At 39.0% G+C, this 15,014-nt stretch overlaps 1 protein-coding gene across 1 annotated transcript in view; it reads right to left on the reverse strand.

Annotated features, from left to right (window-relative positions):
• The window catches only part of SLC6A12 (solute carrier family 6 member 12), a gene marked incomplete at its 5' end in the record, with an annotated part of 60,523 nt that overhangs the window by 18,263 nt on the left and 27,246 nt on the right, over positions 1-15,014 (reverse strand). Inside the window, 5 exons of the mRNA XM_081330656.1 lie at positions 773-875; positions 3,517-3,654; positions 4,436-4,548; positions 5,469-5,593; positions 9,834-9,937. Of these exons, the coding sequence (XP_081186782.1) occupies positions 773-875; positions 3,517-3,654; positions 4,436-4,548; positions 5,469-5,593; positions 9,834-9,937 (583 nt within the window). The remainder of the gene's footprint in view (positions 1-772; positions 876-3,516; positions 3,655-4,435; positions 4,549-5,468; positions 5,594-9,833; positions 9,938-15,014) is intronic.

Here is a 15,014-nt window from a genome sequence, read left to right on the forward strand (position 1 = left end):
TCACTACCCTCTGTAATACTTTCCTGTCCGCGGCTGTCAGGCCAGCATACCAAACCACAATACCATACGAGAGGACGCTCTCTATGGTAGACCGGTAAAAGAGGGTCATTAGCTGTTGTTCTACCCTGTTCTTCCGCAAGATCCTAAGAAAGTGAAGCCTCTGTTGGGCCTTTCTAGCCACCTGGGTTGTGTTGACAATAACAACAACACTAATATTAATATTACTAATACTAATACTGATGATGATGATGATGTAGCCCACCAGATTCCATGTTGGGACTCTTGAGTAGATGGGAGCAAAAATCTGATTCCCCCACCTCTTTTATTTTTTCTTTTCCTTTCTTTTTTTTTGGGGGGGGGAGTGAGTAGTTTAGAGTTTGGAATAGTTTGGTCCAAATGTCTGCCTTAACCTTTGCTGTTGTTTAAAGAGGAAAAAATTTGTATCACAAGCTGACAGGAACTGTGTTTGTCTAATATATGAATTGAAGAATGAGTGCACCAGCAGATTTATCCAACTAAAAGGATTGGAACAGGCACAACTAGATGGGAAGTAAAAAGGCTGATCAAAAGAGAGAAAGAAAATAGCATCTGTTTGGACCTGCTGCCTTGCAGGTACCTTGGCGTACAATTCTCAGAATTCCCAGGCCTGTAATTGAGCAATGCAGTCTTGACACATCTAGAGAGCTGTTCTAGTGTGTCAAATGTGTCTTTGTTCTTAAAGGGAGCCCTGTGCATCAAATGTTGCCTTCATGTGATTGAATGCCTTACATACCGTAAACCCAAGCAATGCAGATGACTTCAAAGATGGCAAGAAAGAGAAGGCACGTGCCGCTGGCTGCATAATAATCAAACAGCTGGAAGATGTACATCCCACCCTACAAGAACCACAAAGCAAAAGGGTCAGAACCCAAAGCAACAAACATGCAGGTAGTCCTTGTCTTAAAACCATTCATTTATTGACCATTTTAACTTATGGCAGCACTGGAAAAAAACCCACATTTTTTCCACTTACAATCATTGCAGTATCCCCATGGTTGCATGATCAAAATTGGATGGTTGGCAATGAGCTCATATTTATAACAGTTGCAGTGTCCTGGGGTCGTGTGACCCCCTTTTGTGACCTTCTGACAAGCAAAATGAAGTGGGAAGCCAGATTCACTTAACAACCATGTTACTAACTTAACAACGGCCGTGATTCACTGAACAGCTGTGCCAAGAAAAGTTGTAAAGTGCAGCAAAATTCACTTAACACTTGTCTTACTTAACAATGGAAATTTGGGGCTCAGTTGTGCTCGTACATCCCGGACTACCTGCACATATTATTTCTCATTCTGTGCTATATAAATCAAAGAACGAGTAAAAGCATTTCTTGCTTTAGCTTTAAAACAAAAAGCTAATGCCAAAATCTGAACCTATTAACTTCTTTGGGGAAAAAAAAATCCCTATTTTCCGAGGCATGTTTTCATAAATTTGCAGTCTAGTTACTCGTCTGGCATCTACTTCTTTTCTCCCAATCAGTAAAAAACTGCAAGCATTTTATAAATAGCTTTTATCCTACATCCAGTCTTGTAGGATACAGTAAAAGGTTTGTGGTCACCATTCTGATTTCTCTCCAGTTCCCTAGTCCCTGAGTTGGAATTTGAGTTGAGACACAAGCAACAAGAAAAGCAAGCATTAGCTCTAGAAGTGCAATCGGCATACTACATGTTGAGGAAAACCAGCTGCCAAACCTCATCCAGACCCCAGGGATACCGTTGACTGAGCAAGTGAGGAAACTATGAATTAGCTGTCCAGAAGAAAAAAAAAAAAGAGGGATGTGATAACTTTCGATTTAAGGAGACAAAATCCTGGTAGAAACCTGAACTGGTTAATTTTCAAATGCAGTCTTTGAAAAACCTGTCATTCCCATCCCTTTCAAGCTTCTGAGGGACATCAGGTCCTACTCTCAAGTCAGAGGGTTGAATTGTAACCAATGACAGCAAGCAGTCAAAGGCCTCCTGGAGCTGTCCAAGGTTCATGAGTTGTCTGAATCTTTCTCACAACTCTCCACTGCTGCCTTTTCCATGCAACTTTGCTTTCTCCTGTGATGCCCCTCCTTGGTGTCATAACAAATTCAGTAAGCATTCTTAGTATTTCTGAAGCTTAATTGATTGATGCAGTTAAACGATAGAGAGCTGAAGATAATTATTTACTTGTTCAATTATTACTGATTGCTTCTTTAGGTTTTTATTGCTTCTTTAGCATATTCTGTTAGCATCCATCTACATACTTAAAACCTATGTGGCAATCTTCCTCTCCTCTCCCTTTTGTCTTCTTCTCCTGATATCATGGCTTCATGCCATCCTCCTTTAATTAAGAAGCTCTTTCTCCTACTTACCCTAGAATAAGTAAGAAATAAGGATAATAGATCTCATCATCATTGTAGTTGTCTCCCTAGCCATATTACTCCTACATTAAAATATTTCTTCATGTCCTGGATGACAAATCTCATTATCTGCAGTAGGCTCTTCTACATTTGGTTATGATCAATTGATCATTAAAGTTCCATTTTCAAGTTTCAATTAAAAAATAATACAAACAATGACTATACTGATTATAGACCTTCTGAAACTTAAGCCCACTGTGCTATCTGCAATAAATATCTACGAAGGAAGCAAAATAGCACACTTGTTATTTTGAGTAGCAATCACAAAGGAAATAGCCATGCAATCTGGTGATGGCTTTAAAAAAATGGGGAGACAAGAATGCCATATTTTTTTAAAAAAGATATCCTGTTCATACGTTGACCAAGTTCAAATTGTAATTGTGCACATGTGATACTTCCATACACTGTATGCATATCTATTAGCAAGGGTATGTCCTTTTTTCTTTTTCTTTCTTTCTTTCTTTCTTTCTTTCTTTCTTTCTTTCTTTCTTTCTTTCTTTCTTTCCTTTCTTTTCTTTCTTTTCTTTCTTTCTTTCTTTCTTTCTTTCTTTCTTTCTTTCCTTCCTTCCTTTCCTTCCCTTTCTTTCTTTCTTTCTTTCTTTCTTTCTTTCTTTCTTTCTTTCTTTCTTTCTTTCTTTCTTTCTTTCTTTCCTTCCTATTAATTAATTAATTTATTTATCTTTTTTTATCAATCAAATTTTGAAACAGTTCATCTCCTTCATAGAAGGACAGAATGGATTTAATCTGTTTCCAGAAATTTCACAGATGATATTATGTGTGACCTTACAGACATTGGATTACAGAAATAAGTATCCCTGAATATTGGGATGATAATTACAACCCAAGGACATTCTAAAACCAAGCACAAAACAGGATTGTGATTTCTTGGAATAGGTGCCAGAAAATAGGAATGAATACTGGAGGAAGGGAAGAGAAGGAACTTATGTAAATTGAATGCATTTTATGATCTGATGATCATTGGGGTAACTTAATCATATGGGCTGAAATGTTGGAGGATAGTTGCTAATATTACAGTAGTAACATATATTTTGCAGTTGTATCTCTTCCTCCCACTGACCTCCACTTCTCACCTCCGTGACCAGCAGCAAGCCAATAAGATAGCAAATCACAGCAATGCCCAGGATCAGCAGCTCCCTACGTCCTTTCTTACGGAAGACTTCCGGGAACAAGTCAACAATGGCAGTCACTAAGCTCTCAACACAGACAAACTGGGGAAGAAAGAATGTCAGAAGACCAAATTCCAAAGTTTCGCTCTGTTGGCTCTTAATCTCTTTAGCTTACTTCCTCTCTCTTTTCTTTCTTTGCTAGCTAAGAGCTTCCTGTAGCAATTTTAGCACATATGTATTCCTAAATTAGGTTGTGATATATTGCTACAAGTCAGAGATTTTCCCATCATTCTGAACACACCCTAGATGGGATTTAAGAATTCTTTCTATGCACACATGAGAAATCATAAGTTTTGTCTATGGAGAGTCTCTAATTCTTGTGATTTTTCTGTAAAAATCTGTTAAAATCCAGAGTATGGATAAAGAACTCTGCTGGACAACCCAGGAGCTTCAAGAACAGCATTTAGCTAATAGGATCAATGGTCGGTATAAGAAACCATCCACTAACATTATATGCCTGGTGGCCATGTGTATCATAAATGAACATATGAGTAAATCCTTTGCCAACTTCTTATTTCTTTCTTAAAAGCTACTTGAGAAAAAACAGTTCAATTTGAAAAGGTGAAAGAATCCATCACAAGAGCTTACATCTGCATTTGTATTACAAACAATCTGTGCATCTTTGTGGCATCAGATCACAGTTCTGTTCTCTAAATTTATATAAACAATTAATGCTGAGCATCATTTACTCATGGGGCTCCTTTCTTTCCAAAGAAGAAAACTGTATTTCTTCTGCAAGATGTATTACGTACAAAGATATAAAGATATTCTACATTCTAAGAATACATTAGAGGGTCTTATTTTTTAGGGGAAAAAATCGTACCTGACTATCCAGCCCCAAGAAGATCAACATAAGGAAGAACAAACAGGCCCACAGCTGAGATACCGGCATCATGATTACTGCTTTGGGGTAGGCAATAAATGCTAGGCCAGGACCTGTCAATCAAAGAAAAAGAAACAAAGCAATGTTCTATTAGCTTAAGGTGAGGAACCAGCATCCTTTCAACAGTTATTAGATCACAGTTCCTGTTAAAACTTTATCCCACTGGATATGATGATTGGAGTTGAATGGGAATTCATGAAAAGAACACTGGTTTTCAGTTTCTGCCTTATCAGACATGCTTACTGGATTAAGATAGACAAATACTGCCGGGGACAACTTCCCATCGCCCAGTGTGCTCACACAGAGAGGGCCTCCTTAGGGTGCCGTCGGCCAGACAATGTCGGCTGGCGACCCCCAGGGGGAGGGCCTTCTCTGTGGGAGCACCAGCCCTTTGGAACCAACTCCCCCTTGAGCTTCGGATGGCCCCGGACCTCCGGTCCTTTCGCCGCGACCTCAAAACTTTCCTTTTCCATCAGGCTTACCTGGATTGACGATGGGTTTTTAAAATGTTTTAATTTTTAACTGTGTAGTTAATTTATTTTGGGGCTGTTATTTAATTCTTTTTTAATTTTTGTATTGTTGTTTTTATTGTTGTTAGCCGCCCTGAGTCCTTCAGGAGATAGGGCGGCATATAAGTCCCAAAAATAAATAAATAAATAAATAAATACAGAGTTATCAGGGACTACCTGTGTTTCTCGATCTAGTGCCTCCCAGGTATGGGAGACAAAATCAGATGAATGTGGAGAACATCAACAAAATCAGACATATGTGTTTCTTTACCCATCTTGTAGAGAAATTGTATGGAAGGCCTCCTCCAAGTTAGCATATGTGACAACCCACAGAATTCCAGCCAGCATGACCAAAACAGAAAATTAGATTGGGAAAGAGAGTCTTATGCTTATGTCATGGCTCCTATTCCTAAAGCATAGAATTTATATTTAGGTATCTCCTTCTGCAGCCATCAGATCCTTACCTGATTCAGCTACTTTTGAAATAGGTATACTTTGTTCCTGCGCCATGAAGCCCAACACAGAGAAGATGGCAAAGCCTGCCACAAAGCTTGTGGCACTGTTCAGGAAACAGAGCATGTAGGTATCTCTGTTGAAAATTCCAGAGAGAGAGAGAAATTGAATCAGATAAAGCAACAGTCACAAAATCAGTATGAAACAGCATAGCTCACAATCTGTGTTCTTACCATAGAACACAATCAGGTTTTCTTGGCATCCAGGAAAATGGAAGCGCTGAATTGATTGTCATAGTAACTCAACACCGTATGTCTTCTGGACTGCACTGATGATCATAACAGGTAATCCTTGACTTATGACCATTTGTTTAACAAATGTTCAATATTATAATGGTGCTAAAAAAAGTACAATGTTGTACTATTGTACCACACCCACATTCCCATAATTACAATTCAGGCACTTGGCAACAGTGTGCGTTTATAACCAATTGCGGTGTCCTGTGGTGACCACAATTTGAGATTTTTTTTAATTTATTTATTTTGCTGTCTCTGGCAAAAAGCTGCCCATTTGCAAGAATGGGTTGGTATTTGTGATCATGGTGTTTATCTAACAACCATTGTAGAAATGGTCATAAAATCAGATCCAAATCAACTTATGATCACAATGACTTGTGATGGAAATTCCATTTCCAATTGTAGTTGTAAGTTGAGGACTATCCCTACCCAGCTTAATAGACTGCATACTCTAAAAATGTGATAGAAGATCTTGACATGCTTTGGACATTCCTTGTGCTTTTACTATGGCATTCTCTCTTATTCCATACGTATATGCCCTTGGCATTTCCAGATTCCTTCGAAAAAGTTTGCTCATCCATACCATACAGCATATCATAGAAGTATAGAATGGGAGTTGGAGGAGATTTTAGAAGTGATCTAGTCATGAAAGACTTTGTCAAGAGCTTTGCTGAACTTTAAATAGGCCATATCTATGGCATTCCCATGATCTACTAACATAGATATTGCTGGTAGTCAGCTTGTATATGCTTAGTATGTTGATGAAGGTTCTCAGTCATTCAGGTAAAGTTGTCTGGAAGTTGAGTCATGGCAACTGGACTATACATTTAGTAAATTATTATTTAATTTTATTATGTGAGGTTAATCTACAGTTAGATTCATAGTGTAAGACTGGTGTAAACTTAATAATTCAAGTTTTAACTAAGGACCTAAGAATTACTAAAATGACATTATATTATTATTATTATTATTATTATTATTATTATTATTATTATTATTATTATTATTATTATTATTATTATTATTATTATTCACACAGTCAACCAGATGTTTAGACTGGATTTAGCATTTTTATCCACCTATCGAGTCCTACCCAAGGACCGGGATAAGCAGATGTTATCATGTGATGGGGTTAAAAATATTGCTAGAGTATGTAAGCTGTTTCAAGTAAAGCTGCCTTTTGCAATCAACTGATCATGAATTTGTCAGTGCTGATGGTGTTCAAGAGGTACTCCAGTTATTTTGGGATTATACCCAAGGCATCTATTACTATTGGCACTATCTTTGCTTTCTTTTATCGCAGCTGTTTTACTTCTACTTGAATGTTTATTTGTTTTGCTTTATTCCCTTTATTGTTTTTGGAATGCATTTCCAATTAGATTAGATAGTTTAAACTAAATAGAAAAAATATAACTCAGTATAAGGAAGTTTCGTGTGTGTGTTTGTGTTTGTATGTAAGCATGTGAGAGGCAGAGAGATAGAGAGAATCCATAGACACACAAATATATATATGTACTTAAAGTATATTTTCTTACAAATATTAATAATTGAACCAGAAGAAATACATGCATGCAAAGAAAGCAAAGCAAACATAAAATCATGGCTTGTTAGAATATATTTACAGAATGTATAAAATATACAGGTAGTCCTAGACCAGGGGTAGGCAACCTTGGCTCTTTTATGACTTGTGGACTTCAACTCCCAGAATTCCTCAGCCAGGCACCCTGGCTGAGGAATTTTGGGAGTTGAAGTCTACAAGTCATAAAAGGGCCAAGTTTGAAGACTCCTGTTCTAGGGTTCTACATAGATCATAGTTCACCCTTTGATTGCATTCAGAGATCGGTGTGAATCCTTTCTATATACTTAAGGTAAAGGTAAAGGTTCCCCCGCACATGTGTGCTAGTCGTTTCCGACTCTAGGGGCCGGTGCTCATCCCCGTTTGAAAGCCGAAGAGCTAGCGCTTGTCCGAGGACGTCTCCGTGGTCATGTGGCCAGCATGACTAGACGCCAAAGGCGCACGGAACGCTGTTACCTTCCCACTGTAGTGGTCCCTATTTTTCTACTTGCATTTTTTTATGTGCTTTCGAACTGCTAGGTTGGCAGAAGCTGGGACGAGTAACAGGCGCTCACTCTGTTACGCGGCACTCGGGATTCGACCCGCCAAACTGCCGACCTTCTGATCGACAAGCTCAGCGTCCTAACCCTATTTATATACCTACCCATTTCAAATATATGATTCCAGGCAGCTTACAGTAATTAAAATAATACAAATCCCCAACAAAAATTAGGTATCAAATTAATGTAAAACCCAACTCTACATTGATTATATCATATTAAAAGTTGGGGCTTCTAACACAAGCAATTCCAGCATAATGCTGCATCACTGGGGCCACATGCAGGGAAATATCATCAATGCCACTTCAGACCCAATGCTTGAATACTACATGAATCCATGGCTAGATTGGCAGTGAACTCTAGTGCTGGGAGAAGTTAAAGCTGCCTTCCTTTACTGTAGATTACGAAGGGGCTTGCAAGTTCATGACCACCATGACAACCTTGGACCTGACAGCAGTGATCAAACAATAGACTTGTTTCCCCCCCCCCTGGAAGAGTGGCAGCACGATCTGGAATGGAGGGGATACAGGTAGTCCTTGATTAGCAACTGCTTTGGACAGCGACCATTTTACACTTAACAACAGTGATGAAAAAGTGACTATGTGATCTTAAGTAACTTTGAGGCCAATGCCCTCATTTACAAGCTTTGTAGCATCTTTCTCAGTCATGTGTTTGTCATTGACTTGTATGTACATCATCACTGTTCATGTTCTGTGCCTTTTCCCTTTTCCCTACTCCTTACAGAGTGGAGAGAAGCATAGTGTATTCTCTAAAAAGTGCTCTCTGCATATTAACAAGCTCTGCTCTGTGATCTTAATTAGTTGATTAGAACCTCCAGCTGCTGCCTGACTCTGACAAGAGCCTAATTCAATTTCACACTGAAGGATTTTTTTTTGCCAGACAACATAACTGCTCATATTGCCCCACAAATGGGAGCAATGTTGTCATCTTTCATGGGGAAGAATGGACAGGGGGAACATGAAAGCTCCTTTAGGCATCTATTGGATACAATCACACAGATTTATTCTGGCTGTGCAGGTCTCTTGGAAGTGACAAGAGCCATAGTATAGCACAGGGGTAGGGAACCTTGGCTTTTTTATGACTTGTGGACTTCAATACCCAGCATTCCTGAACCAGCCATGCTGACTCAGGAATTCTGGGAGTTGAAGTCCACAAGTCATAAAAGAGCCAAGGTTCCCTACCCCTGTGGACCTAGAGTCCTAGACTTACAATAGTTTGTTTAGTGATTGTTCAAAGTTACAACAGCTCTGAAAAACGCGACTTATGACTGTTTTTCACCGTTACAACCTTTGCAGCTTCCCCATGGTCACGTGATTAAAATTAAGATGCTTGGTAACTGGTTCATATTTATGATCATTACTGTGTCCCAGGGTCATGTGATTGCCTTTTGCGACCTTTTGCGTCAATGGGGAGCCGGATTCATTTAAAAATTGGGTTATCAACCTATCAACTGCAGTGCTTCACTGAACAACTGTGTCAAGAAAGGTTGTAAAATGGGGTAAAACTCACTTAACAAATGACTCACTTAACAATAGAAATTTTGGGCTCAGTTGTGGCCTTAAGTTGAGGACTACCTGTATTAAGAGATATTACAGTGATAGATTAGATTTCTCTGTCTCTGTCTCTGTCTCTCTCTCTCTCTGTCTCTGTCTCTCTCTCTGTCTCTCTCTCTCTCTCTCTCTCTCTCTGTGCATGTTTGTGTGTCTATATATTTACAGAAATGAGTGAATGGTTGTTACATGATGCAGGCAGCAAGATAAAGGACTGAACTGCAATGATTTGAACCATTCCAGAAGATCCTTCATTTTGTAAGAATTGTCAGACCACAGAGAAATATATATTAAAGAATTCAGTGGATTACAAACACGGGTAGGAAACACACAATGACTGATACTACAAAACACTACAAGTCTGCAGAAATTAAAAGTGATATTTTACTTCTACCTGTAGCAATTGTTGTTATATTTGTTGTAGCTGCCAAGGGCTGTCAAGCATCCTTGGCAAATGGCATATGAAAAGAAGATCTGCGTGCCTGCATCCATCCATACCTGAAACAAGAAAAGGACAATAATTCTACAGTCAGGAGGTAGATCATCAAGAAGAACGTGTTAACAGCCGATGCCATCCCTAGGAAACAATTAGAGAAGAAGTAGAAGTTGTAAAAGATTTCCTTGGTTCAAAAATTCACAGAGATGGTAGCTGTATCCATGAAATAGAAAAGAATTTCCTACATATGAGAAAGATTATGGTAGATCTATTTAGATATTAAAGTATAGATGAATCACACAGAAAAAAAGGCATATTGCTGCATTGCAACACATGGCTGAGAAAGTGGAACCAGCAGAAAGACTTAATGAAGGAAAAAAGGATGCCTTTGAATTCTGCTGCTAGAAAATTTGTTGAGAATACTTTGGACTGTCTTTGAAGAGCAACAAATAATTCAATATTGGATGAAAACCAGACTGTTCACTAGAAGCATTAATATTGAAGCTAAAGCTTAAATATTTTGTATATGTAATGCAAAGGCAAGAGTAACTACTGTACAGAAGATCCCAAGGCTTGGAAAAATTAAAGTCAATGGAAAAAGAAGTCAACAGAAGATAAGGGGGTTGCTATTATCACTGATGACACAAACTGGAGCTTATAAGAAGTTAAAGAAGCAGTTACATTGGACCATAAAAAGTTGGAAGTGATGGCACAATTGATCAAAGCACAAGGAAGCGTCACTGGAAAATTCACAAAAGAGACATGTATAAATCAAAATCTAAAACCTTTTACTTTCATAATTGAAGTAGTCATTGCCTATTTTGTCTAAAAATTATAGGAGGTGAAGTCCAACACATGTCATGTGGAAAATAATTGAGTTGCAGAAGAAACAAACAAACTGCATTCTCATGAACACACACATTCTTGGAATACTCGATAGAGACTCTATATAGTCTGAAACTAGAATATCTAAAAGGCTACCTCTCAAGTGTAAACTTGCCTGTGTACTCAATCAACATTAAATTTTCTAGGCTTAGCTATGTCATTCCAGTGTCAGAAGTCCAGCAAGTGAATGTGTGAGATGATAAAAAACAAAAACAAAAACCAGCAAAAATAGTACTTTTGTGGTTTTTTTAACATTTACAACTGAATTTTGTAAACTGCTTTGTTATATCTCTAAGAGTTAAATATAAATTTAACAAGTAGTAATAATAATAGTAATAATAATATTTGGCAGACTGGTGCCCTACCCAAAAATCTTGGATGGCGCTTAGAAAATCTGCTCATTGACAAACATTTCCATCTGTCCATTGCATAAGGTCACACTGCACATATACTATGCCAATACATCACAACATCCAAGGTTCTTGGGAAAAACTCGATGCATATAAAGGCCAACACCAGCGATGATTTCACATTGTTGGTGTATTTAATAATAACAAGCAACCATTTATATATTTGAGGACTACTTAATTTGAATGTGTGTATCGGTTTTGGTTGGTTGGTTGAGGATTTTTTTACTTCTAGCTTGATCTAGATTTATAAGCTATTTTATTGTTATTTATTTTGTTTTAGTATTTATTAAATTTATATGCTGCCCATCTCTCCGATAGGTTGACTCTAGGGCAGACATGTCAAACTCGCGACGTCACGTGACGTCGCGCAATGTATCGGGACAGTTTTGCCATTGCCGGCAATGGGATGGGCGTGGCTTCTGGATGACACGTCCGGCCCGCGGGCCGGCAGTTTGACACCCCTGCTCTAGGGAGATGGGTGGCATCTTTTGCTTGTGGTTAATTATCTTTTGAAGTGACTCAAAAAAGTCACTCCAAACTGATTATGTGACTCAAAAAGAAAGTAAAAGTCTTCCAATAATAAGGGATAAAAACCCATTTCAAAATGACCAGTGAAACCCAAATTGCATCCAATTTAAAGTAAATCATAGTAAAGTAAATTTAAAGACACACCCTAAAAAATCTTTTTGCTGGGTTTCTCTTGCTGGGAACACCAGTCTCTCGGGGGAAATTTGGATATTAGACATGAGAAACTTGACCCAGTAAATTGGAAGAGACCTTATCTTTCTCTTGCCTAATCATTTTCACTTAGGACTTGGCAAAACCATCTGTCAGATGCTGAATATTTAATAGAACAGACTGCAGTGCTGTGCCCTAAATGGCAGTGACCAAGTATGTCCATACCTGTGTACATCTTCCAGTGAAGCTGGGGCTTTTTTTTTTAGGAAAGGCCCTTTGCCTTTACAATGGCATGTTTGGACCTGTCTTCAAACATTAGATTTCCCCTAAAAGACTAAAATAATTTTGTCTAGAATCTAGCAACACACAGCATAGCTGAATAATGAAAAGCACAGTAGTCCAACATGACATGTACATACAGGTTGGAGAGGTCCTCTGAAACACAGCACTTGGGAACACTGTTCATGCTAGCTGGGTTTGCTAGAAATTGGAATTCAGCCATACCTTCAGGACCACAAGTTCTCTGCCTCTAGTATTAAGCCCTGTTCAGAGATACCTATTTCCATCCCTCACTCCTTATGTCAATGCTGCAAACATTGACATGTTTTTGCACTGACTATATAAGAGACAGCCTGTTATTTTAATTGCTTCATTTGGGAGGGAGGAATCACCCGAAAGTTGTGATAAGATTGCAAAAAGCCACCTACAGAATGGGAAGTGAACCCTCATGTGTAAAACTAATTGGATAATGTGATTTATGACGTGTAGATAAGGGCGAGGATTGTGTGTGTGTTATGATGGGTTTGGGGGGAGGAGATTTCAGATTCTGGCATCCCTCCCTGAGTGCCGATGTTTCGTTTCATTACTAAGACTTTTTAGATAAATAATACGCCTCCAATCTGTTTGATTTGTCTCATTCATTGGAACCTTGACATCATGCCAGAATCTCTTTTCTTTCAAAATGGGGTCCTGAACCCCCACCGCTGTCTCCGGTAAGAGAGATAAACTGGCAAAGATTCAAGGAAGAATCCTCAAAATGGAGAGTGAAAGCCTGGTTGCTGGCGAAACTTCTGAAGAAGAAATAATAGTTTTCTGTGGGAAGATGAATTTCGGACCGAAATTCTCAGGGCCTTTCCTCATTGTGAAAATCATCAACCCGGTCACAGTAAAATTGAAACTCCCCAGACTTTTGGGGAAAATTCACCCAGTGTTCCATTGTAGCTTACTGAAACCTTTTAGAGCCTCCACTTTAAGACCTCCCCCTAAGAAAGCACCTGGACCCCTCATAGTAGCGGGTCAGACCCATTATGAAGTGAAACGTATTCTTGACTCTAGAATCTTTAAGGGAAAATTGCAGTACCTAGTAGAATGGAAGGGATACCCATTGTCTGAAGCCATTCGGGTAAAATCTAGCCATGTGAAAGCTGACAGACTTATCAAAAAGTTTTATGAGAAACACCCCAACAAACCAAAAGCCAGCTCCTAACTTGTGTTTGTTTATATTACAGGATCTGTTCTTTTGTAAGGGGGGGGCGGATGTCAATGCTGCAAACATTGACATGTTTTTGCACTGACAGTATAAGAGACAGCCTGTTATTTTAATTGCTTCATTTGGGAGGGAGGAATCACCCAGAAGTTGTGATAAGATTGCAAAAAGCCACATATAGAATGGGAAGTGAACCCTCATATGTAAAACTAATTGGATAATGTGATTTATGACGTGTAGATAAGGGCGAGGATTGTGTGTGTGTTATGATGGGTTTGGGGGGAGGAGATTTCAGATTCTGGCATCCCTCCCTGAGTGCCGATGTTTCATTTCATTACTAAGACTTTTTAGATAAATAATATGCCTCCAATCTGTTTGATTTGTCTCATTCATCGGAACCATGACACCTTACTGCACAATGTCTCTGAAGGATTCTCCAGGCCAGCTCTCTTTGTATTATATGAGCTGTTAGGTGGGCAAATACAGTGGTGGCTTTGAAATATCTTTTCTGTGATGATGTACCTAAAGGTAAAGGTAAAGGTTCCCCCGCACATGCGTGCTAGTCGTTTCTGACTCTAGGGGCCGGTGCTCATCTCTGTTTCAAAGCCGAAGAGCCAGCGCTTGTCCGAGGACATCTCCGTGGTCATGTGGCTGGCATGACTAGACGCCAAAGGCGCACGGAATGCTGTTACCTTCCCACCGTAGTGGTCTCTATTTTTCTACTTGCATTTTTACGTGATTTCGAACTGCTAGGTTGGCAGAAGCTGGGACGAGTAACAGGTGCTCACTCTGTTACGCGGCACTCGGGATTCGACCATGGGTTGGGGTTTTAATACGTCTTAATTATTGTTTTAACCTTGGGCATTTATTTAATCGTTTTTAACTTTTGTATCCTGTTTTTGTATTTATTGCCCTGTACACCGCCCTGAGTCCTTCGGGAGAAGGGCGGTATAAAAATATAATAATAATAAAAAAAACTGCCAACCTTCTGATCGACAAGCTCAGTGCCCTAACCCACTGAACCACCGCGTCCCTGATGATGTACCTAGTAACCTCATTTATTTGTTTGAATTTTTTCATTAGACTTCCATGATACACTGTGATTATTGGATGGTTTCGAAGATTACAAAACATATTGAAGAATTGCTAGGGCCCCAGTTGAATGCTTCCAAGTTATTCAGAGTGCTGCCATGGGACAGCTCTTAATGTATGTGTTGCAATTTCCCCCACCATAGCAATTTCCAGATGCATCAGACCATGACGCTCATCATCCCCAGCTACCATCACAAAGGTGGCTAGGGACAACAGGTGTTTAAGCCAATGCACCTGGAGAGGACCCAAAAGGGAAAGTGATAAATGGTATTTTATGCTTTCATGTGCATTTTGTTTGACTGGATTTATTAGGGCACGCTTAAGATGTTATATTACTGACAATCCCTCAGGTAAGCAGTTAAGAGTAAGCATGTCAAATAAATCTTTCAGAGATTTCTTTTTAAGCAAATGGTGCAATCATCCAGAAAGGAATTTGTTGCAACAGGAATGAGCATGCAATCATCCATGGGGTCTGCTAGAATTCTCTTAAAAGATTCTTCTCCTTAAGCATCAAATTTAAAAAATGAATGCTTGGAAAAATTGTGTGCAAAACCTGAATATGTCAGGGAAAGATGTATATAAGTTAGG

This window comes from Vipera berus (genome assembly GCF_964194415.1).
Source record: "Vipera berus genome assembly, chromosome: 6".
Taxonomy (NCBI): domain Eukaryota; kingdom Metazoa; phylum Chordata; class Lepidosauria; order Squamata; family Viperidae; genus Vipera; species Vipera berus.